The sequence below is a fragment of the Oreochromis niloticus genome, linkage group LG22 (assembly GCF_001858045.2).
Source record: "Oreochromis niloticus isolate F11D_XX linkage group LG22, O_niloticus_UMD_NMBU, whole genome shotgun sequence".
In the NCBI taxonomy this organism is placed as follows: domain Eukaryota; kingdom Metazoa; phylum Chordata; class Actinopteri; order Cichliformes; family Cichlidae; genus Oreochromis; species Oreochromis niloticus.
This window is the reverse complement of record NC_031985.2, coordinates 15502042-15520509: the sequence shown is the minus strand read 5'-3', so window position 1 is coordinate 15520509 and position 18468 is coordinate 15502042. Positions and strand designations below refer to the sequence as shown.

At 41.2% G+C, this 18468-nt stretch overlaps 1 protein-coding gene across 1 annotated transcript; it reads right to left on the bottom strand.

Annotated features, from left to right (window-relative positions):
* Positions 1-30: 30 nt before the first annotated feature.
* On the bottom strand, positions 31-18430 carry skic2 (SKI2 subunit of superkiller complex). The gene is made up of 29 exons (XM_003447157.5): positions 18278-18430; positions 17824-17942; positions 17027-17148; positions 16663-16780; positions 15676-15790; positions 15478-15552; positions 15319-15372; positions 15049-15212; positions 13600-13755; positions 13312-13457; positions 11691-11837; positions 11513-11597; positions 11322-11428; positions 10979-11125; positions 10799-10895; positions 10479-10691; positions 9897-10007; positions 9084-9195; positions 8845-8963; positions 8064-8195; positions 7822-7959; positions 7619-7723; positions 6719-6848; positions 6477-6603; positions 5055-5265; positions 4118-4228; positions 2618-2836; positions 2079-2219; positions 31-541 (listed from the first exon to the last, which is right to left on the bottom strand). The coding sequence occupies exons 1-29, from the start codon at positions 18288-18290 to the stop codon at positions 341-343; spliced, it is 3735 nt and encodes a 1244-aa protein (XP_003447205.1). The 5' UTR covers positions 18291-18430; the 3' UTR covers positions 31-340.
* Positions 18431-18468: the final 38 nt, after the last annotated feature.

Sequence of the window (18468 nt, the reverse complement as noted above, 5' to 3'; positions counted from 1 at the left end):
ACCCATGCAAACAAACAAACAAAGGCAGGCTTTGAATAGAGATTTTTTTTTTATTACTGTACAATTAATTACAATGCAGCCCCCCCAACCCCCACCTCACAGTCTGCACTTTGGTCTGTTGGATTAAAACGAGTCCCTCCATCCTGCTAAGAATTTATATGTAAACATCAACATGTTTTGTAGGCACATTCAGCTCCAAACATGTGAAGACACTCTTGCCTCAATTATCTCCTCCCTGTACATCTCCATCACCCTCACCCCTCCAGTGCAAAGAAAGCACTTGGCTGCAAGCACACCTCGGCGTGCTCGCACGCTCACCAGCTTCCCCTCCTGCCACCTTTCAGTGGGTGTACAGGGAGGCGGTGAAGACGATGTCCCTGCGGATGGCCAAGGAGGCCTTCTCCATCTTGCTCCCCAGGACGGAGTCTCCCACGATGCGGGCGGCCTGCCTCACCTCCTTCAGCACCTCGTCCAGGCGTTGGATGCAGCGGACCACCGTGCCCTCCTGGACATCCGTGAGCTGGGCGATCTCAGCGAAGGGCTGGGATGGGACAGAGGAGGCGGTGAGCGATGAAGAGGAAACTTTAACAGCATGAATCACATCTTAAGTTTATCCATTCATAAAGTAAGAAAGGAGACAGTTTCTATGGTAACATTCTGGTACTCCAGGATACTCTAGCTGGGGTGACATGAAGTGATAAAATCATATATATCACATTAATATCACTTTGAAATTATATTTTGTGACATTAAATTGCACATGATGAATAAAAAGAGCGATTAGGAACTAACAGGTTGTTAAGAAACGCAAAACCTGATACCTGAAGCCAAAACTGAGAAGTTAGTGTTTAAATTCTGATGATTGTTCACAACATGCAGTTTGAGTAACCACACCATTTGTCTTCTAATCTTTGTCTTTGTTTCCAACTGAATGATCAGGCTTGTTTTTGAGCTTTACTTTTCCTTTGGCGAGTACAAAGACCTGCAAAAATAAACCAGTGATCCTCTGTAACCGCTCTGCAGATCAGAAAGAAAAAAAAAAGTTTAAAACAATTTCCATATAAGAAGAAATCATCTTGGATTTTTATTGGAGTAAAGAAGTAAAGCTCAGAGGACAAAAGTGGAGTCAACACTTTGGGGGGGGGATGTAAGAATATTTCTGAGGTTGCGTATGTGCTGAAGACAACAGTTAATTCCATAAGATTTGACAACACTTATTGTCAACACCCAGAATTAAGAGTAAGTCTGAATCTGCAAACAGCCATGTTGGAGTAAATGTAAATGTCTTTTGGCTCTAACCTGGGATTGCACATTTCAGGGAGCGTATTAATTTGGTAATTTCCAAATTACTGGGTCATGTATTGTTGCTATATTTACATAATATGGAAGGAAATATTGTATCAAGACAAAATGGATATTTGTTTAAAATCTTGTTAGCAGTCTGTAAGAAATCCATCACAAAGAAATGACAAAAAGTGGATCCACCAACGCAAGATGAATGGCAGTTATGAAACTGAGTCACATGATAAGACTTCAGGAGGAACAGTGTTGAGAAAAATGGAAGAAAGAGACCAAATCCAGGTGTCAGTGACAGGGTGAAGACTGAAATGTTGATGTAATAGTAAACAAATTGTAGTATTTTTTTTTCCCTTTTTGCTTTAAAGTGTTAAAAATAAATAAATAATCTCATAAATATCACCAGTCCCAGTAACAGCAGGGATTAAAGTGTAATCTCCGTCATCTGGCATAGAGTGTTGTCTTAATCTGGATTCTTCCCTCCTTGTTTGGGGCTAAATATGCTCATCAGGTAGGCAGAGCTGGTGGATTAGTATTAATATGCGTTACACTTTCTCGTCTCAGCAGAGGAACGGCAGATCTGCGTCTTGTGACCCGATAACTTGTTAGGTGGATTTAAGAGGATCACGCTCACCTCTGCTCCGAGAGCCCCAGCAGACTGAAAACTGCTTTTACTTCCTCTGTTCTTAGTGAAGTCATTCACACACACTCTCAGACACACTTCCTCTCACCAAAAGGGGTGACTGGGGTCAAATAAAGCCCAACAAAGTGTTAAACCTCACCATTCCCCTGGCCCAGCAGTAAACCACCTCTGTGAGGCCAAACTTGAACTGGCCTACAAACTCCTCGGCCGTCTGCGGTATCCCACACTCCCGCTGCAGCTCTCCGATGCGCTGAGCCACCGACTTCACCCGCTCGATGCCCTGGAAGAGAAAAAGGACAAGATCGGGATGCTGAGTTTATGTGGGTGGCTAGATTTGATCATGTAGGTACAAGTGACTCGCTCTCCTGCCTCTCAGTGTGGACATTATGAACCTGCTTTACAAATCGCACCGCTGCATTTCTGCTCTTCTAGTGTCTGCACTGCTACTTAAGTCATCACTAATTCAGGGCGCCATAAAGCTCCTTCGTGTTTGAGCAAAAGACTCGGCCAGTGATTTAAAAGTGAGGGAGTGACTGGGGTGAGTCAGGTGACGTGCCCTCACCGTCCTTCCTGCGGGACATTGTTCATCAAATGTGCACAGTGTCACGTGATGTGAGTGTTTGTGTGTGAGTGAGTCACAAGGGAAAAAAAACAAAAAAAACTCCTCCGCCTCCTCACCTCCTGCAGCGTGTTGGTGATGTGCGGCTCCACCTGGGTGTTCTGAGTGAAGACCAGACAGGACAGCAGGGCGGCGCTCTCCTCGGGCGCCAGCGGGCTCAGGACGTTCTCGAACAGAAGCTCCGTCAGCAGCAGCTCGTGGCTGCTGATCTGACAGGCTACGCGGCCTTTCAGCTGCACTGCCCCGCCGTTGTCGATGTACTGGAGGGACTGAAGGACCTGAGGGAGGCCGGCGAGGGAAATAAACCTCTGAGTTTGTTTATTTTTGTGGGGTTTCAAAGGAAAAAGTGCTCCTCAAACCTGGGAAACTATGCTAGCAGATTAAAAATGTCAGGCATTCAACAACTTCAGTCCAGACTGAAAAATCTCACTGATTTGAAATTTGAGGAGTAAGAAGAAATGTGAAGGGATTGCATTAGCTGTGACTGAAAGGTGGTGCAATCCCAGACATTTTACTGCAAAGGGAGCCTGAGGGAGTTCCTTATTGGTTCATTGTCCTGATGAGGATGATTGGATCCTCCATCAGCTGACAAAGAGCTCATGCAAATGACTGAGTGTGATAATGAATGACCACCTTCTGCACCATTACTGAACGTGCAGCTGAACGCTTTGAGCATGTTTGCTGCCTCATACCAGCCCTTAATATATAATATTATTGGCTGTCCCACATTTCTTTGGCAAGCAAAAGGTTGCTGGTTCAATTCCAGCTGTGGAGCCTGAAGTAGCATTGTATAACATTTAGACTTTGATTTACTGAATCAACTTTTGGGATAAATAAAGTATGAAGTATTTCTCCTTCTTCCTCTTCTGTGACGAGGCAGTGAATCTTTGTCACTTTTAAAGAATTTTTTTCCTCAAGCGCCACCTGGAGGATGACTTTTGCTTCTCTTGTGAAATGTTGTAAAAAGCACAGCGGGTAGAGTCTGCTTTAAGTGCTACAGAGCAAACGTAAGTATGTTAATACCAAATTCTATAATGGCAAAAATAAACAGCTTGTTAGCATCACTGTTAGCATAACAGACAGAATTCGATCAGTTGATTAAGGTAATTTTTTAATATTAGCTCCTTTCTTTGGCTCTAAATTAAATATTTTTAGATTTTTTTCACCTATTTTGATGCTTTTGTTAGAGACATAATCAGCAGAGAAAGACAAACGCAGCAGAGATCCCATCTGGACTCAAATCGAGGACAATGTATCAAACTTCTGATGTCTTGGGAATTATTGTGATTATCAAAAACCTAATTTAAGCAAACTCTGACTTTTGGGAAGTTGTGATGGGAACTTTTTATGTCTAAAGGTATTATAACATCAAGAATTCACAGACCTATGATCACATAGGAAGAAGACGAAGAGGAAAATATTCCAATTTGAGAAGCATCCGAGAGGTCTTTACACTTTTTTTTTTTTACTCAGTAAATGACAGACTTATAAAAATAGCCGGTGATTCATTTTTCTGCCAACGGGCAGAAACACGTCAGGATAAAGACTCTCATCCAAACCTTGATCCTCTGGTGGTATTCTGGCAGCAGAGTCAGAGACTGGTCCGACACGAGGAAGAGGAGCTGGTCCAGCTCTTCCTGCAGGCTCATCCTCTCCTTAATCCGAGCAAACTGACGCACACAGACACACAGGATACTCAATTTGAGAAATAAAACAGCAGAACTTGGCCTAAATCCAGTGAATTCAACAGAGAAAAAGAAAATAAAAAACTTCTGTACTCTCATTAATGCATCTTTAGCTAACGCAGCTTTAAACCACTGAGGACGATCACTGCACCGCCAATTTTTATTACCCACAAGGTTGAATAAAGACATAAGGAAGTGTGAATGTGCAGTGATAACAGGAGACACTGATACTGCAAGTAAGAGCTTGTTATCTTGCAGAGTAACGGGAGAGTGTGTGTGTGTGTGTGTGTGTGTGTGTGTGTGTGTGTATTGGTGGCTCAAATGACACGCTGTGCCTGTGAGACAGTGATGAGCTGCAGCTATGAGCCTATATGGGTAATTATAGAAGCAGTCAGCTCAGATTCTTGCATCTTATCTCCCCAATGAAGCTGCCAGGAAGACAGGAGAGACGGCACAGAAGCAGAGATCTGGTTTTTGAGTTTGATGTTATTATTGTGAAATTAGAAGAGGGGGGGGGGAAATTGGAAGGATAAAAAGAAACTGGCGGTGTTGTGAGAAGCGAGAAATGAGAGATGCTATTAAAGAGGGGGGCCGGTCTTATATAAGGATGTGATGTTAATTAGCTGCATAAATGTGTAACTGCTGCACAAAATAAATGTGATTTTCTTTCTTTATGAGCAAACACTCAGACTGAGACACTTTTCTCATTGCAGCATATTTTAAAAACTGTCCCGCACACACGCATACACACAGACACAGACAGACAGACAGACACACACACACTCATACACACACAAACACACAGACACACCTGCTCTGCGAACATGGGTGAGTGGATGCAGTTGAAATCTCTGAGGCTCTCTTGCAGCACACGGAGCCTCATGTTGGCCTCCACCACATCAACGCTCTTCAGCTGGAGGTCATTGACGGGGTCAAGGGTTGCTATGCCACTGGGGTTAGCCTCTGCCAATCGAAGCAGCTCCTGTGTCGCCGTGGAGATGGCTTGACCAGGAGGGTCAAGCCTAAAGGACAAAGAGAAGTGATGAAGATTTTTAGCCTGACAGTACAGACTAATCTGAAAAATGCAAGAAAATGACAACAACAACAAAAAAAGGCCAGATACTTTTAAAATATAGCAGTGGCAAAAAAGAAACGGTGGTAATCCGTCTGGTAGAGTGATGAGGCCCTTTTCATTTCCCCCTGTAAACCCCGTCAATATCTGTACTGTCACTTTCATAAGAGAGCAAAAACACAGTAAAATGCAGCTGAAAATACAAAAAATACAAAAGAAAACCAATAAAAATATGTAATTATGAAGCACAACCAGCAACAGAATCAGACAAATGTATATATCTTCACCTGCCACTTCATTAGGTACACCTATTCAGCTACATATTACATGTCAACATATAATCAGCCAATCACATGGCAGACATTCAGTGTATTTAGGTATGTAGACATGGTTAAGACAACCTGCTGAAATTCAAACTAAGCATCAGAATGAGGAAGAAAGATGATTAAAGTGATTTTGAATGTGACATGGTTGTTGGTTGGAGTATTTCAGAACTGTTGGTCTCCCAGGATTTTCCCACACAACCATCTGTAGGCGGATAGAAAGGCAACAGTAACTAAAATAACCACTAATTACAACCAAAGTATGCAGAAGAGCACCTATGAATGGGCAACTTATTAAAACCTTGAAGCAGGTGCTAAACTGAGGATACAATTCAACCAGGAAAAATGTTGCCTGGTATAATGAGTCTCGATTTCTCCTGCAACATTCACATAGTAGGGTCAGAATTAGGGGTATATATCATGAAAGCATGTGAGAGATATTTTCTTAGCACATTTTTGGCTAAGACGGCGTGTTATACCCATCTTCTGATGGCAGTATAACACGCCGTTTCACGAAGCTCAGATCATCTCAAACTAGTTTCTACAACGTAAGCATGAGTCCGCTCTACTCAAATGGCCTCCACAGTCACAGATCTCAATCGAACAGAGCACCTTTGGGATGTGGTGGAACGGGAGACTCACATTATGGATGTGCACCAAATAAATCTGGAACAGCTGTGTGATGCTGTCATCTATTGGTCAGCGAGGTCCTGAGAGGTTACAAGGGTGCCCTGCTATAAGGCAAACCCTGCTTTACCATCTATTTTACTCTAAATAGGATCCTCATTAGAAAAATAAATAAAGTTCTTAAATCACGGCAAAGACAACAAATGCATACTTGAATCGTGGCTGTTGCCTCTTGTTGTAATTATCGATGATCCTTTCTGGAATCACTTTGAGGGTTTTCACCGTGATGGCTGAGATGTCCTGAAGCTTCAACTTCTGCACCGTGTGGCTGCAGGGGCCTGATGAACGTTAAAGGAAAAACAGGAAATTAATTACATCAAATAATTGAAAAGTGGTTCGTGTAAGCGATCACACAGAGCTGGCTAGCATCTGCAGCTAACCCCACCACCTCACCTTCAGGTATGAAGAGAGACATGTTGTGGAGGTGAGGGAGAGCGGCGTTGTCGTTGCCTTTTCCTTCCTCGTTGCCCTTCTCACAGATGATGAGGGCTGTGAAGGTGCGGTTCACAGAGTCACTGGACACCTGACGCAGAGAAAAGTCAGAGAACGATACAGGAGCAAGGACACTGTACACTGTCCACACATGAGGGAGATCAGTGGCAATCCAAACACATGCAGGTTGGGTGACGTAGAAACTCTACACCACCCTCTGCTGTGAATGAGCATCTGGATGTATTTCCTCTTTTACTGGTGACCCGTTCAGCTTATATGTCACCTGTCTCTCCAGTGAGACCAGAGACCGGGTACAGAGCTGAGATGGAGACTTGTTAAACAGCTCATCATCGCTGACAATATTATTTAAGAAAAATTCTTCTTTGTGACTCTCTATCACTTTCTGAATGACTGTCCGTAACATTTTCCCATTTTCCTTTTGCCACGATGTTCATCAACTATTTCCTCCACTTTAGCCCAGAGTTGATATAATAGGCAGTAGGCACTGTCACCAGAGCGCACTTTTCGCTCAATAATCAGCCATTTTTTAATCCTAATTTGCATTTTTATACAAAATCTGGTTATTTATTTCACTTGTTAATTGCCACTGTTACATAATTCGACACAAATAAGCTATCTTTTCTTTATGAAATAAATCCTATGTAAGATTTAGCCCCTCTTTAGGTTTTTATCTTTTGCACACCACAATCAGGTAAGTGTCTGATTGCTCATGCATCCACAGTCACACAAAACCGTCTTCATCCACAAGTAGTATCTGCTCTGAAACAGGTAATATGACCCCAAATAGTCCTGATCTCACAGAATAGCTGAGGTTGGGTGTCACACTGAATATACACCTACCTGTAGGATAACTCCTAAGGCGTTGAGATGCTGTTTGTTGTTAACCACAATGACTCGACCCACTGAGAGAGCCTTGAGTCCATTCACAGACTCCAGAATAGCGTGCTGAGATTGAGACAACAGGGAGGAAATGATAAAGGTAAACGAGCAGCTGATTAAAGCTGTATGAATGTAATCGTGATTCTGAATATGTGCGAGTTTACCTGGACTGCTTCTCTGGTTTTCTTCAGCTCGGTGACCGTGTGGTAGTAAGGCAACAGGTCAGAGAGCTGGCCCTCTGTGTCCACGGAGGGCATAGCGGACAACATCTGCTTCAGCTGGCTGATCCTCTTCTCGTGGGTCTGCAGCAGCAGCAAGACAAGACAAAAAAAAGAGACATTTCTTAGCTGCTCTTAGACAGGAAACATGTTACAGAGCAACAATTCAATGAAGCTGTAAATGTTACCTGAGTATCTCTGTGGCTTTCAGAGAAGCTCCTCCTCATCATGTCGGTCACATGGAGGGCTTCGACTCGCAGCAGATTGAGGATCATGGTGTATGTCAGTCTGAACTGGGACTGGAGAAGGGTGGGCTTACCCTGAGGGAGACACACAGGAAGAAGAGTCAGCACAGAAATGGGATGTAAACCATTTTCTACAGCTAGAAAACCAAAACTGCTCTGATTCCAATTCATCTACTGATGCCACTGATTTTTTTTTGTAAAGGGTACCACTTTGTAATTGCTTACAGCCACACCACCATGAGTATGCCTGATCTCAGCCCCAGCAGATTGTGTATTTACTTGGGTTATCTTTACCTAATATTAGGATTTGTTTGAGATATATATATATATATATAAAAGACCACAGCATATTTCATTTTGCACCATCTGTAGAAGAGGAGGCTCTGGCTTTCTACATTTACAAAAGAAAGTAAAGCGTCCATGAAAGAAAAAAGGATTAAAAAAAAACACAATTTGTGTTTGAGTTCCACACTGAACCCAAAGCAGTGCTTTTCAAACTGGCACAGAGGGAGACTGTGTTAAAATAACCCACTCAACTGTGTAATTAAATGTTAAATGAATAACGGAGCGTGCAACACCTTCCTTGAATCACAGCCAAAATAAACAAGCGGTACAGCTTTGCTTTAGATGTGGAGAGATGGATACCGAGAGACTTGAGTGGAACGATGTATAAACCCACGCGGCAGGTAGATGTTATGAAATGAAACCCTGCTGCGGGCCTCACCAGCATCATGGCGTGCAGATCCGCCATCTCGTGAACGCCGGCTTTACACAGAATGATCACAGTGCCCGTGGCGTCCAAACCTCTCCGGCCCGCTCTGCCCGCCATCTGAATATATTCACCTAAAAATATGGTTCATGGCATGAGCACAGGTCTCAAAATGCTTGTTTTTCCTCAGCTACAATTTATCCTCAAGGACTAACGAGCATTAGTGATGGCGGCTGAGTTGGAGGGTATCAAACCTGGCAGCAGATTTCTGAAGCCGGTCCCATCATGTTTCCTAATGCTGTCGAACACCACGGTCCTGGCGGGCATGTTCACTCCCATCGCAAAGGTCTCGGTGGCAAACAGCACCTGGGAGAGGAAGGGAAGATGCAGACAGCTGGTAGAGCTATTTTTATTTGCAAATGAAGGTGAGTGTAGCAAATAAGTGGGTTTGCAGCACAAAGTGTCTCTTTTTCCTCTGATTTCATTCTTCCAAAGAGAAAACCAGCACTGTAGCTACATCTCATCCAAGATTCAGCCTGCAGGCTCATTCACCATCATCCACCTTTCTGACCACAGCTATTAGAGAGAAATTCCAAGTCATTTCCATCAAATAATTCCCCACCTGATCATCACAGATTTGCTTGAGAAAACAAATTCCAAGGAAAAGCTGCACTTGATATTAAAAGATACAGAAAGATATTTTTCTACCACCATATTTGTTTTCACAGAATTCTCAGATTCGCTGATTGTGCATAACTTTTGTTTTTTCCTCACTGCAGCGTTACTGACGATATTAGCGCAGGTGGTTACACCACAGATTAACATCTGCACCCCCACGAGACTATTAATACTTATGTATTAAGTGTGGTGCATTGCTCCCTCTGGCACAATAATCTCAATAACATCCTGTAGTGTGTGTTGCACCATTATTTTCAAAAGTTGTTGAGCATGCAAGTTTAAAATTAGAGTTTGTCCTCATGCTCCTAATGCAAGCATGATTTCAAACACAGCTGTGGTCCAAGCCACATTAGCGTCATAGCTTTGCTTCAACTTCCGGTCACGCTCACCTTTACGAGACCTCTGGAAAAAAGCATCTCAATGACCTCCTTCAGGATTGGCAGGATTCCGCTGTGATGGACTGCGATTCCTCTCTTCAACAGGTCTCTCATGAGCAAGATCTAAAAGAAGACCCCAATGACAAGTTCAATGTTACATTAACATTTTCTACTGTGGGCGAAACACCATAAATCTTTGACTGGAAGTCAGTTTAAGTGTCCTGCAAATTAAGTTGTTTAAGAAAAGTCTAAAATCCTAAAAAGCACAAAGATTAAGTCATTTTCAAATTAAAATTTCTTGTATTTATGGAAATAAATTAATTATGCATATTCTTTCACGTCCATGTTGAGTGTACGTAAACTAACCACGTCTGTGCATATGCTGCAGTGAAACTGCACACCAAAATAGCAAATCTTTTTATATCCCTTCATTATTATGATGAATATATTGTACCTAGGGGAGCTTTTTGTTCCAGATGATTATTAAATACTCATATAAAAGAAGAAATTATCATTCATCACCAATTCAGAAAGCAGCCTGTATTAACAGTCTGGGGGAGAGGAAAAACAGGGCCCCTGCTGACTGCTCGTTACCTGAGGCAGCTGCCGGTCTCCTCCTCGGAGGCGAGTGAGACTTTTCTGGAAGAAAGAGTGAATTTCCGCCTTCTCTATGGAGGTGGTTAGGTCCATGGAGTCCAATGAGCGGGCGTTGTCATCACAGCGTGTTCGAGAGAAGGTGAACGCAACCACCGGGGTCTGCTGCCGCTGGGACAGGAAGTGCAGGAGGGTGAGCCACACTGATCGGTCCTGTGGGGTGAAGCAAATAAAAAAAATAGGGAGATGGATGAAATCAGGAAACAAGAGGATGACATAAAGAGAAATCAAAAGGCAGAATAGTGACAAAAGAGAATTACCTGACTAGCGGTGGTGTTTTGAGAGGTGTTTTTTGTGCCAAATGACTGAGCATGTTTGCTGGTGCGCTCCTTCTTAGCATCGACAGCTGTGTAGTATCTGAACAAGAAACACAACTTCCTCTTTAAGAAACAGCTTCAAGAAATGATTAACTAGTGAAGCACCAGACGGCGAAGCTGTACCCTTTAGTGAGGAAGTTTCCTGTAGCATCCAGCAGCAGGAACATCTCTTTCTGAGTCTTGGTGCTGTTCCCCGTGTACAGATAATGCTCCAAGGGCACGGGTCTCTTTAGTGTGCTGATCACGTAAATGTGCCTCTTCTTAATACGACTGAGGTAAAAAAAACAAACAATAATAATAAGGGCGAGACAGAGAAATGCAAGTAATGGCAGAAGCTCAAGTCTTGCTTTTAATAGTTTTGTGTGAGAGCAGATTTCTAAAGGAGAATTACCAACTGCAGCCACTGTCACCACTCCACAATTAGCTCTCTAATGCTCAGTGGCTGCTGTCAGCGTGGTGCACCTACCCGATCCACTCACTGAACTCCAGAGCGTTTGGCACTGTGGCGCTGAGGAGAATGATACTGACGTGATCGGGAAGCATAATCAGAACCTCCTCCCACACAACCCCTCTCTGAGGAAAGCAAACACGAGAGGAAAGTCAATTAACCTCAAAAATCAGCTGGAAAAAAATGAATCTGTGGGAGCGCTCCCTGACCTCAGCGTCGTTGATGTAGTGAACCTCATCGAAGATCACCCACTCCAAGTCCCTGATGACCTCTGAGCCGTTGTAAAGCATAGATCTGAGAGGAGAGGAGGAGAGGACGGAGCAATCTAGAAACTTTACTCTACTGAAAAACGTTGCTTCTAATATTTACAACAAACAGCCCGAGCACCTGAGGATCTCAGTGGTCATGATGAGGCAGGACGACTCAGGACTGAGCTGGACGTCGCCTGTAAGAAGTCCAACGTCCCCAAATGTGTTTTTAAAGTCTCTGAACTTCTGATTGGACAGAGCCTTGATGGGAGACGTGTAGATGGTCCTTTAAACACACAAGAAAGAGAGAGAGAGGAAAATAAACCTCTAATAAACCTCTGCAAAGAAAAAACACTTTAATCTGGAAGTTATACGTCTAATTATGTATTAAATATATATATTACAAGACTACAGACTCTGAAGTGAGAATAATGCCAAACAAGAACAATGACAATAAAAACTTTAAACAGCTGTTTAGCTGTTATACAACACCTGTTACTTGCCTCACTGTCAGGTAACAGATGATAACAACAAGCAGTAACAGTCTTCAGATTAAAGGGTTACATATGTTAAATGTATTGATTCCTGCATACACTTTAAGTATAGAAAAATTAAAAAACAAACACCGGTCGATAAATATAAGCCACCAAGTATCATCCATCCATTGTTTTATCATTTATCATTCATTCAGATCTTTTAGGAAGGAAAACCATGTAAATGTTTGGAAACACAAAATATTTGACTTTTGTGCCACCCAGTGGTTGTGTCAAAATTACGAAAACTGTGAAAATGCCAACAAAAGCTGCTTTTGTTCTGGGGTGTAATATTTATTTATTTGAATCGAAGTTATGTTATCCATCTGCCACAGAACAGTTTGAAGTAAACCTTAAATAGGAAACTTAGGCATTATATAACATAACAGGTAACATAATATACCCACTCTATCATTACCTAATGGTGAGACTCCTGCTATTAAAATATTTAAAGTAACTTTTTACTATTTATTTTATGATTTAGTTATCTCACTTTAATCCGTCTGTGTTTGTTTACTGTCCTCAAAGCTACATGATCAGGAGTCAAAGGTCAGGAGTGGCTCAGGTGACAGAGTGAATCGTCTACCAATCATGAGGTCGGTATGATTAAAAGTGCTGTTTCTAATGTTTGTGTTTAGCACTATAAACAACCCCTTTTTAAGATTTTTCTCAATGTGATTAAGTATAGCAGTGAACAGGCCAAACAATACTGCAGTATGGCATAATTTGATATTTATTATTATTTTATTTATATTTATTATTGTATATTATAATTTAAAATGTGGTAGCACAGTATTTCCAGCGGGAAGCTTGTTACATTCTTTACTGGGGATTTATGTACTTTCATTTTAAGTACATTAATTAAGTTCATCTTGTCTTCTTTCTTCCTGGTGTAGAGATCAGTGGTTTTGTAACGTATTCATTTGTATTTGTATTCAAAAAGTATTTATATAGTGCTTTTTTATTCCTACGAAGCATGTTTTACACATGTAGAACTTTCATCAGGAGCAATTTGGGGTTCACTATCTGGCCCAATGATAATGTGACGTGGAGCTGGGGATCAAACCACCTTCGGCAGACAACTATGTGAGCTGTGAGTCACAGCTGTCTCGTTTCATTAGTGTTTTGATCCTTCTTTTCTAGCCTTAAAGACAAGAACAACCTCAGTCTTACAGCTCGTACTGAAAAAGGGTTTAACTCGCTGCCAAGCGGTGCACAAATACACACCTCGTCATGTGTTTCTGTGAGAGAGCGATGGCGTACTCAGCCACCACTGTTTTTCCAGCAGACGTGTGCGCGGCCACAAACACGGAGTCGTGAGCTTCCAGCCTCAGCACTGCCTGCTTCTGGAAAACATCGAGCTCAAAAGGCCACTGCAGCAGAGAAACAGGAAAAAAAGAAAGAGGTTTTCACTTAACAGCTCACCACATCCCGTGTTCAGAGAAGCAACAGAGAGAGGTGAAAATAACAAAATAAGACAAATGGATTTTATATTTTGTCATGTTGAACCCAAACCTTGAAAGCTGGGTTTGGGATGCGTTTGTAGAAGTCATCGCAGGGTGATGTTATATTCACAGGAATGGCCCATTTCTTGTTTTCCTCTGTGTTCTCTTTTAGCTTTGATTTCTCTTCTTTTCCTTTCTCTGGAGGAGACGAGGATGACGCAGCATCCTGCAGGCAGAGGAGAAGGAAGCAAAGCTTCAGAGCAGTTCATATTTAGCCACAGTTGACAGTTAACCCACATCAATTTCCTTTGATTTGGATGTCTGTCTGTTTCCTGCTACGCGAATACCAGCATTTATTTGACAAATTCTGCACTGGAAAAAGACTGAATTAAAATCAGAACTAAATACTGAAAACAGCTTGTAGAAATTTATCAACATCACAATTAAAGGATGAATGCAGGAGAGAAGGATGAGAAGTAATTTCCCTAAACTTGTTCTCAGTGTTTTTACAGATTTTACCTCTCGTCTTTTCTTTCCTGCATTTATGACAACAAAGAACCGAAACTCACTGAGCACCACATGCTCATGTACGTTAGCCTCTGGGCTAAATCTAGTTGGACAGTCATGGCCTTTAAAATTAATTTCTACGGAAAGAAATGTGGTGGGCAATAGTGTTAGGTAAATCTATATTTCAAATTTTTCATTCATTTTCAAATGGTCTGTGTTTGAATTAATCTTCAGGGTTTGTCCTTGTTTAAAACAGGCTTTTGAGGGTTGGTGCTACACATGTAAGACTATGTTACTCAACAGATCTCCATGTGTTTGAATCCATTTCAAGTTAATTGAGTAAATGGCACCGCTGTTACAGTTTAAGTGAATCTCCTTTGGTGGAGAACTAAATTATGCTCAATACATAAAAAACCCGACCTGTACATCAAAACTTTGTTTAAAGGTTGTCAGATGTCCACGTGACACCAGGCAGTATGTTTTAAAAAACGCAAATATGACATTCTTTTGATTGTGAAATGACTGTGGTCAGGAAACATATTTGCCCTTTACATGCATATACATGTAAATGACATCTCTCACAGTGTTATGTCTCACTGTGCACAGTGTTACTGTGGTAGAAGTTATGTTTGGTAGTACTGCTGTCTTGAGGAAGAAGGCTCAGGGTTCAGGTCTACTGGTTGGCTAAGAGGCAACCACATTTTTTTTTTCAATGTTTGTTCAAGACCTGAGTTTTCACCTTTGAACCAAAGCTGAGCATTAAGACGTCAGGCAAAACTTCCTTTTCACTGAGTGTTTGCTGGGTGGGAAACATCTCAATACACAACACAGGCGAACTCGACCACATGTAAAACTTCTCCCATCATATTAACCCCTATGATTTTAATCGGGTCGTTTGCTATATTTACATAAAGATATCGCGCTAATATTTATCATTCACAGTTAGTCATTTCAGGGAGTATTATGATTGGAAGAAAAGCATTTTACCAGATATCTGAAATAAAAGATGTACCTTGATGCCCAGGTCTTCAAGACTGTTTGTTCTTGGTAGTTTGGGGGCATCTTCACTTTCTTTGTCTTTCTCCTTCTCCTCCGCCTCAAGCTGCAAACCACTAATGCCTTCCACAGTAGACAGGAGCGACATGAGGTTGACCTCTGGCTTTGCTATTTTGGCATCTGCAGGATACAAAATTCAAAGGAGAAAATCAGTAAATCATCTTATTTTAGCAAATATAGTATGTTTTTTTTTTGGGGGGGTGGGTGGGACAGTCTGAGTTCCAACCTTTGTCAGTAAAGTCCATCCCAGCTTTCAGTCCAGGGGCCACCTTCAGTAAATCTACAAAAGAATAATGACAAATTCAAACTCTAAGAGGTGAAATAATAAAATATGTTTGACTTTATTTTACGTAGATCCTGCTTAAAAGAGGGGGGAAAAAATCACCACTCTCAAAGTCGATTTCCTCCTCCAGCTCAGATTTCTTCTTGATTTGTTCAAGCGTGAGTTCCTCCATTCCTCCTGTGACAATAACAACAAGAATATTAATAGATAACAAAACTCCTCAGTTGCGACATCTGAACTAAAGGAAGAATACAGAAAATCACTAAGAAAAAATGCTTTGAATGAATGAAAGAATCTCACCAGGGAGGAACGGGTAGTTGGTGTTGCTTCCTCGAAGGCTTTCAGAAGGAGGCCCAGGCTGGCGCTGCAATGACAGCGAGTTCTTTGCAGACAGGCCGGTGTTCTCCAATAACACCTACAGGTGACAAAAAAAAAAAAAGAATATAGACCCAAAATGAAATGAATCAACCCAACCTTTGATTACAGTGATAATGACCAGGACCATAATGATAACTCTGACTCTTCGACAGATCCGAAGATAAAAGCAGAAGTGAAAAATAGTGACAACTTAAGTGTGAAAATTTTGTTTTTGTTTTTTAAATTAAATGTAGGTGGCCCTAAAATCTAAAAGATCTATTTTTTTCCAAAATGGATAAAATCAGTCTTGAAAAATATGTATAAAAATATGCATGTAAAGTTTTGGACAATAACACAGTTGCTGTACACAACCACAGTGAATTTCAAATCAAACGATCAAAATTTGATTGAAAAGCAGACTTGGCTTTAATTCAAGGGGTTTATCAAAAGTTTGAACTGTTAATACAGCCATTTAATACACAGTCCTCTAATTTCATAGGCTCAAAAGAAACTGGATAATTGATTGACAAGCAGTTTTATGACTAGGTGAGGCCTGTTCCTTCATTCTTCCATGACACATTAAACAAGAGAAAAGCTCTGGAATTGATTCCAAGTGCTGGGCTTGCATTTGGTAGCTTTTCACTGGATCACTAAAAAGCCCAAAGAGATTCTAAAGAATGTGAAGGAGGCCATTTTTAGTCTGAAAAAGTCAAATTAAACCTCTCGGAGCGTAAAGCCCGCCAGGACATCTCAAGGCAGTCACTGACTGCAAAAAAAAGAAGTTGATCCGAGTATTAAAATTAACCTTATATTTAAAATGACCGCACATTTTAAAGGTGAAACAGCAAAGCACTTCTTATAAACAATAAGATACTCTTTGTCAGGTTCAATAATGATTTTATTTTAATAAGAAAAACATTGCCACGTTACCTCAGTGAAGTCCAGCAGCATTCCTGTGGTGGGATCTCTGACAACAGACAGTCCTGAGTGAAGCGGAGATGGACAACAGTTCAGCAGAGAATCAACGTCAACCTTCCTCTGGGTCACCCTGATGAGAACAGCAACACACACACACACACACACACACACACACACACGCACGCACAAATCACATCTTTAAACATACGTTGATTTTAATTACTATATCACTATATCAGATTTGACTTTCCCCCTGTAGACACGTTAGATTTCAGGAAGCAGTGATTTTAAGAAATTCTCTTAATTATTTAGTGAAATCAATCAATATGCCTATTAGTGATTTTTTTTAAATTAGCAATATAACAAACATAAGTACTTGAGAAACTTCTGGAAGGCAAAGTCTTTGTCGTGTATAGGAAGCCATGCAGGATCTCTTAAAAACTGTTTCTCTACTTCTGTCTCCAGGTTCAGGTTTGTGGGAGGAAGCCCATGAGGGAGCTGTGGATGAAAAAAAAAAGAGATCAGAGAGACATCCTGAAGAGCCACATAAACAAAACAAGTCAAATAATTCCCCTATATTTACACAAGTTATAAATGAACACCATCAACCCCGAAGATAAAACACAATCAAATCTTATTTGATATAAGCAATCAGCTCAGGTGAAACTAAACCATAATGTTAAGTCATTTAGATAATATGAAATTTTAATAAGCATCACTTTGAATAAGTTCTGAAGAAGCTAAATGTGCTAGAATAAGTGCCTTGAATACAAAAATGTATGCGTAAAGCAATTGTACAAGGATTGGCTTTAAAGTAATTCTCATTAGAAAAAAAAAAAAATTAAATATCTTAAAGTCTTTGAGTCAACCCCTTGCGAATTCATGCCATAAAAGAACTGAGGCAGCTCTCAAGGTAAAAGGGAAAAAGTAGGTCTACATAGGTTTTCACTCACAGTGCATAATCATAATACAAGGGAACAGGGCTTTAGTCTTGAAAAGCTCCACTGCAACGGCATCAGTGATTTCCAATCACAAGCCCAGAAGCATGCCATTATCATGGAGTTGAATAGTTCTTAATCATTTAAATTACGTTGTAACACAGACTAAATTATTTTATTGAACTACAACTTAGCTAAAATAGTATGAGTAAACAGTATCTTCCTCCTTACTGACCGTGCTTTGTGGAGGTAAAGGCTGGCCGGGTACGGGGTGTGTGATGAGCTCAAACCTGCCAGAGCATCCCATCTCCAGCAGGGACATGGGCAGATCCATGGGGCCCGGAGGGGGCACATCTGCAGAGAGACAACATAAAGAGTCTGAATGGATGAGCAAGCACACATTCACGCAGGCTGTATTAAAAAGAGGAAGAAAAAGACTGTCAGGTTAAATTAACCATTTATCTGGTCGTATTTATCCCGTAAATGCTTAACGGATATTACCACACTCACTTGCTGATTAGCTAAATATTAAATCTGTGCTTTATGAGGGTGCAGAAAGAAGCTACTCTGTTAGCCATATCATCATAAGCTACATCAATGGAGCTAGTTAACAAAAAATAAACAGAATACAGTTATATATTTATAATTATTTAAGGAGCGGGCGTAACAAATTACAACCCACAACGTACTTAGTCTATCCATGCCCCCACAGTCGTTAATGAAAGCTAAAAGTTGCCACAAAGTAGTTGCTGCAGTGGCCACGGAAGTTGCCAAAATTGACAAGCGGAAGTGGCTAGCAAAAAACTGCTCGACTGAAACGCAAAGACATAAAAACCTTTAAAAAAATTCTTACAAAGACTTTTATAAGATAAAATGTTTT

What these genes read in the sequence shown, in the direction of transcription:
- skic2 (XM_003447157.5), bottom strand. An exon ending in TTGAAGACCTGGGCATCAAG is followed by an intron (nt 13,756 to 15,048) that starts GTACATCTTTTA and finishes CTCTGCCTGCAG; the next exon opens with GATGCTGCGTCATCCTCGTC. An exon ending in CTTCAGAAATCTGCTGCCAG is followed by an intron (nt 8,964 to 9,083) that starts GTTTGATACCCT and finishes CCATATTTTTAG; the next exon opens with GTGAATATATTCAGATGGCG.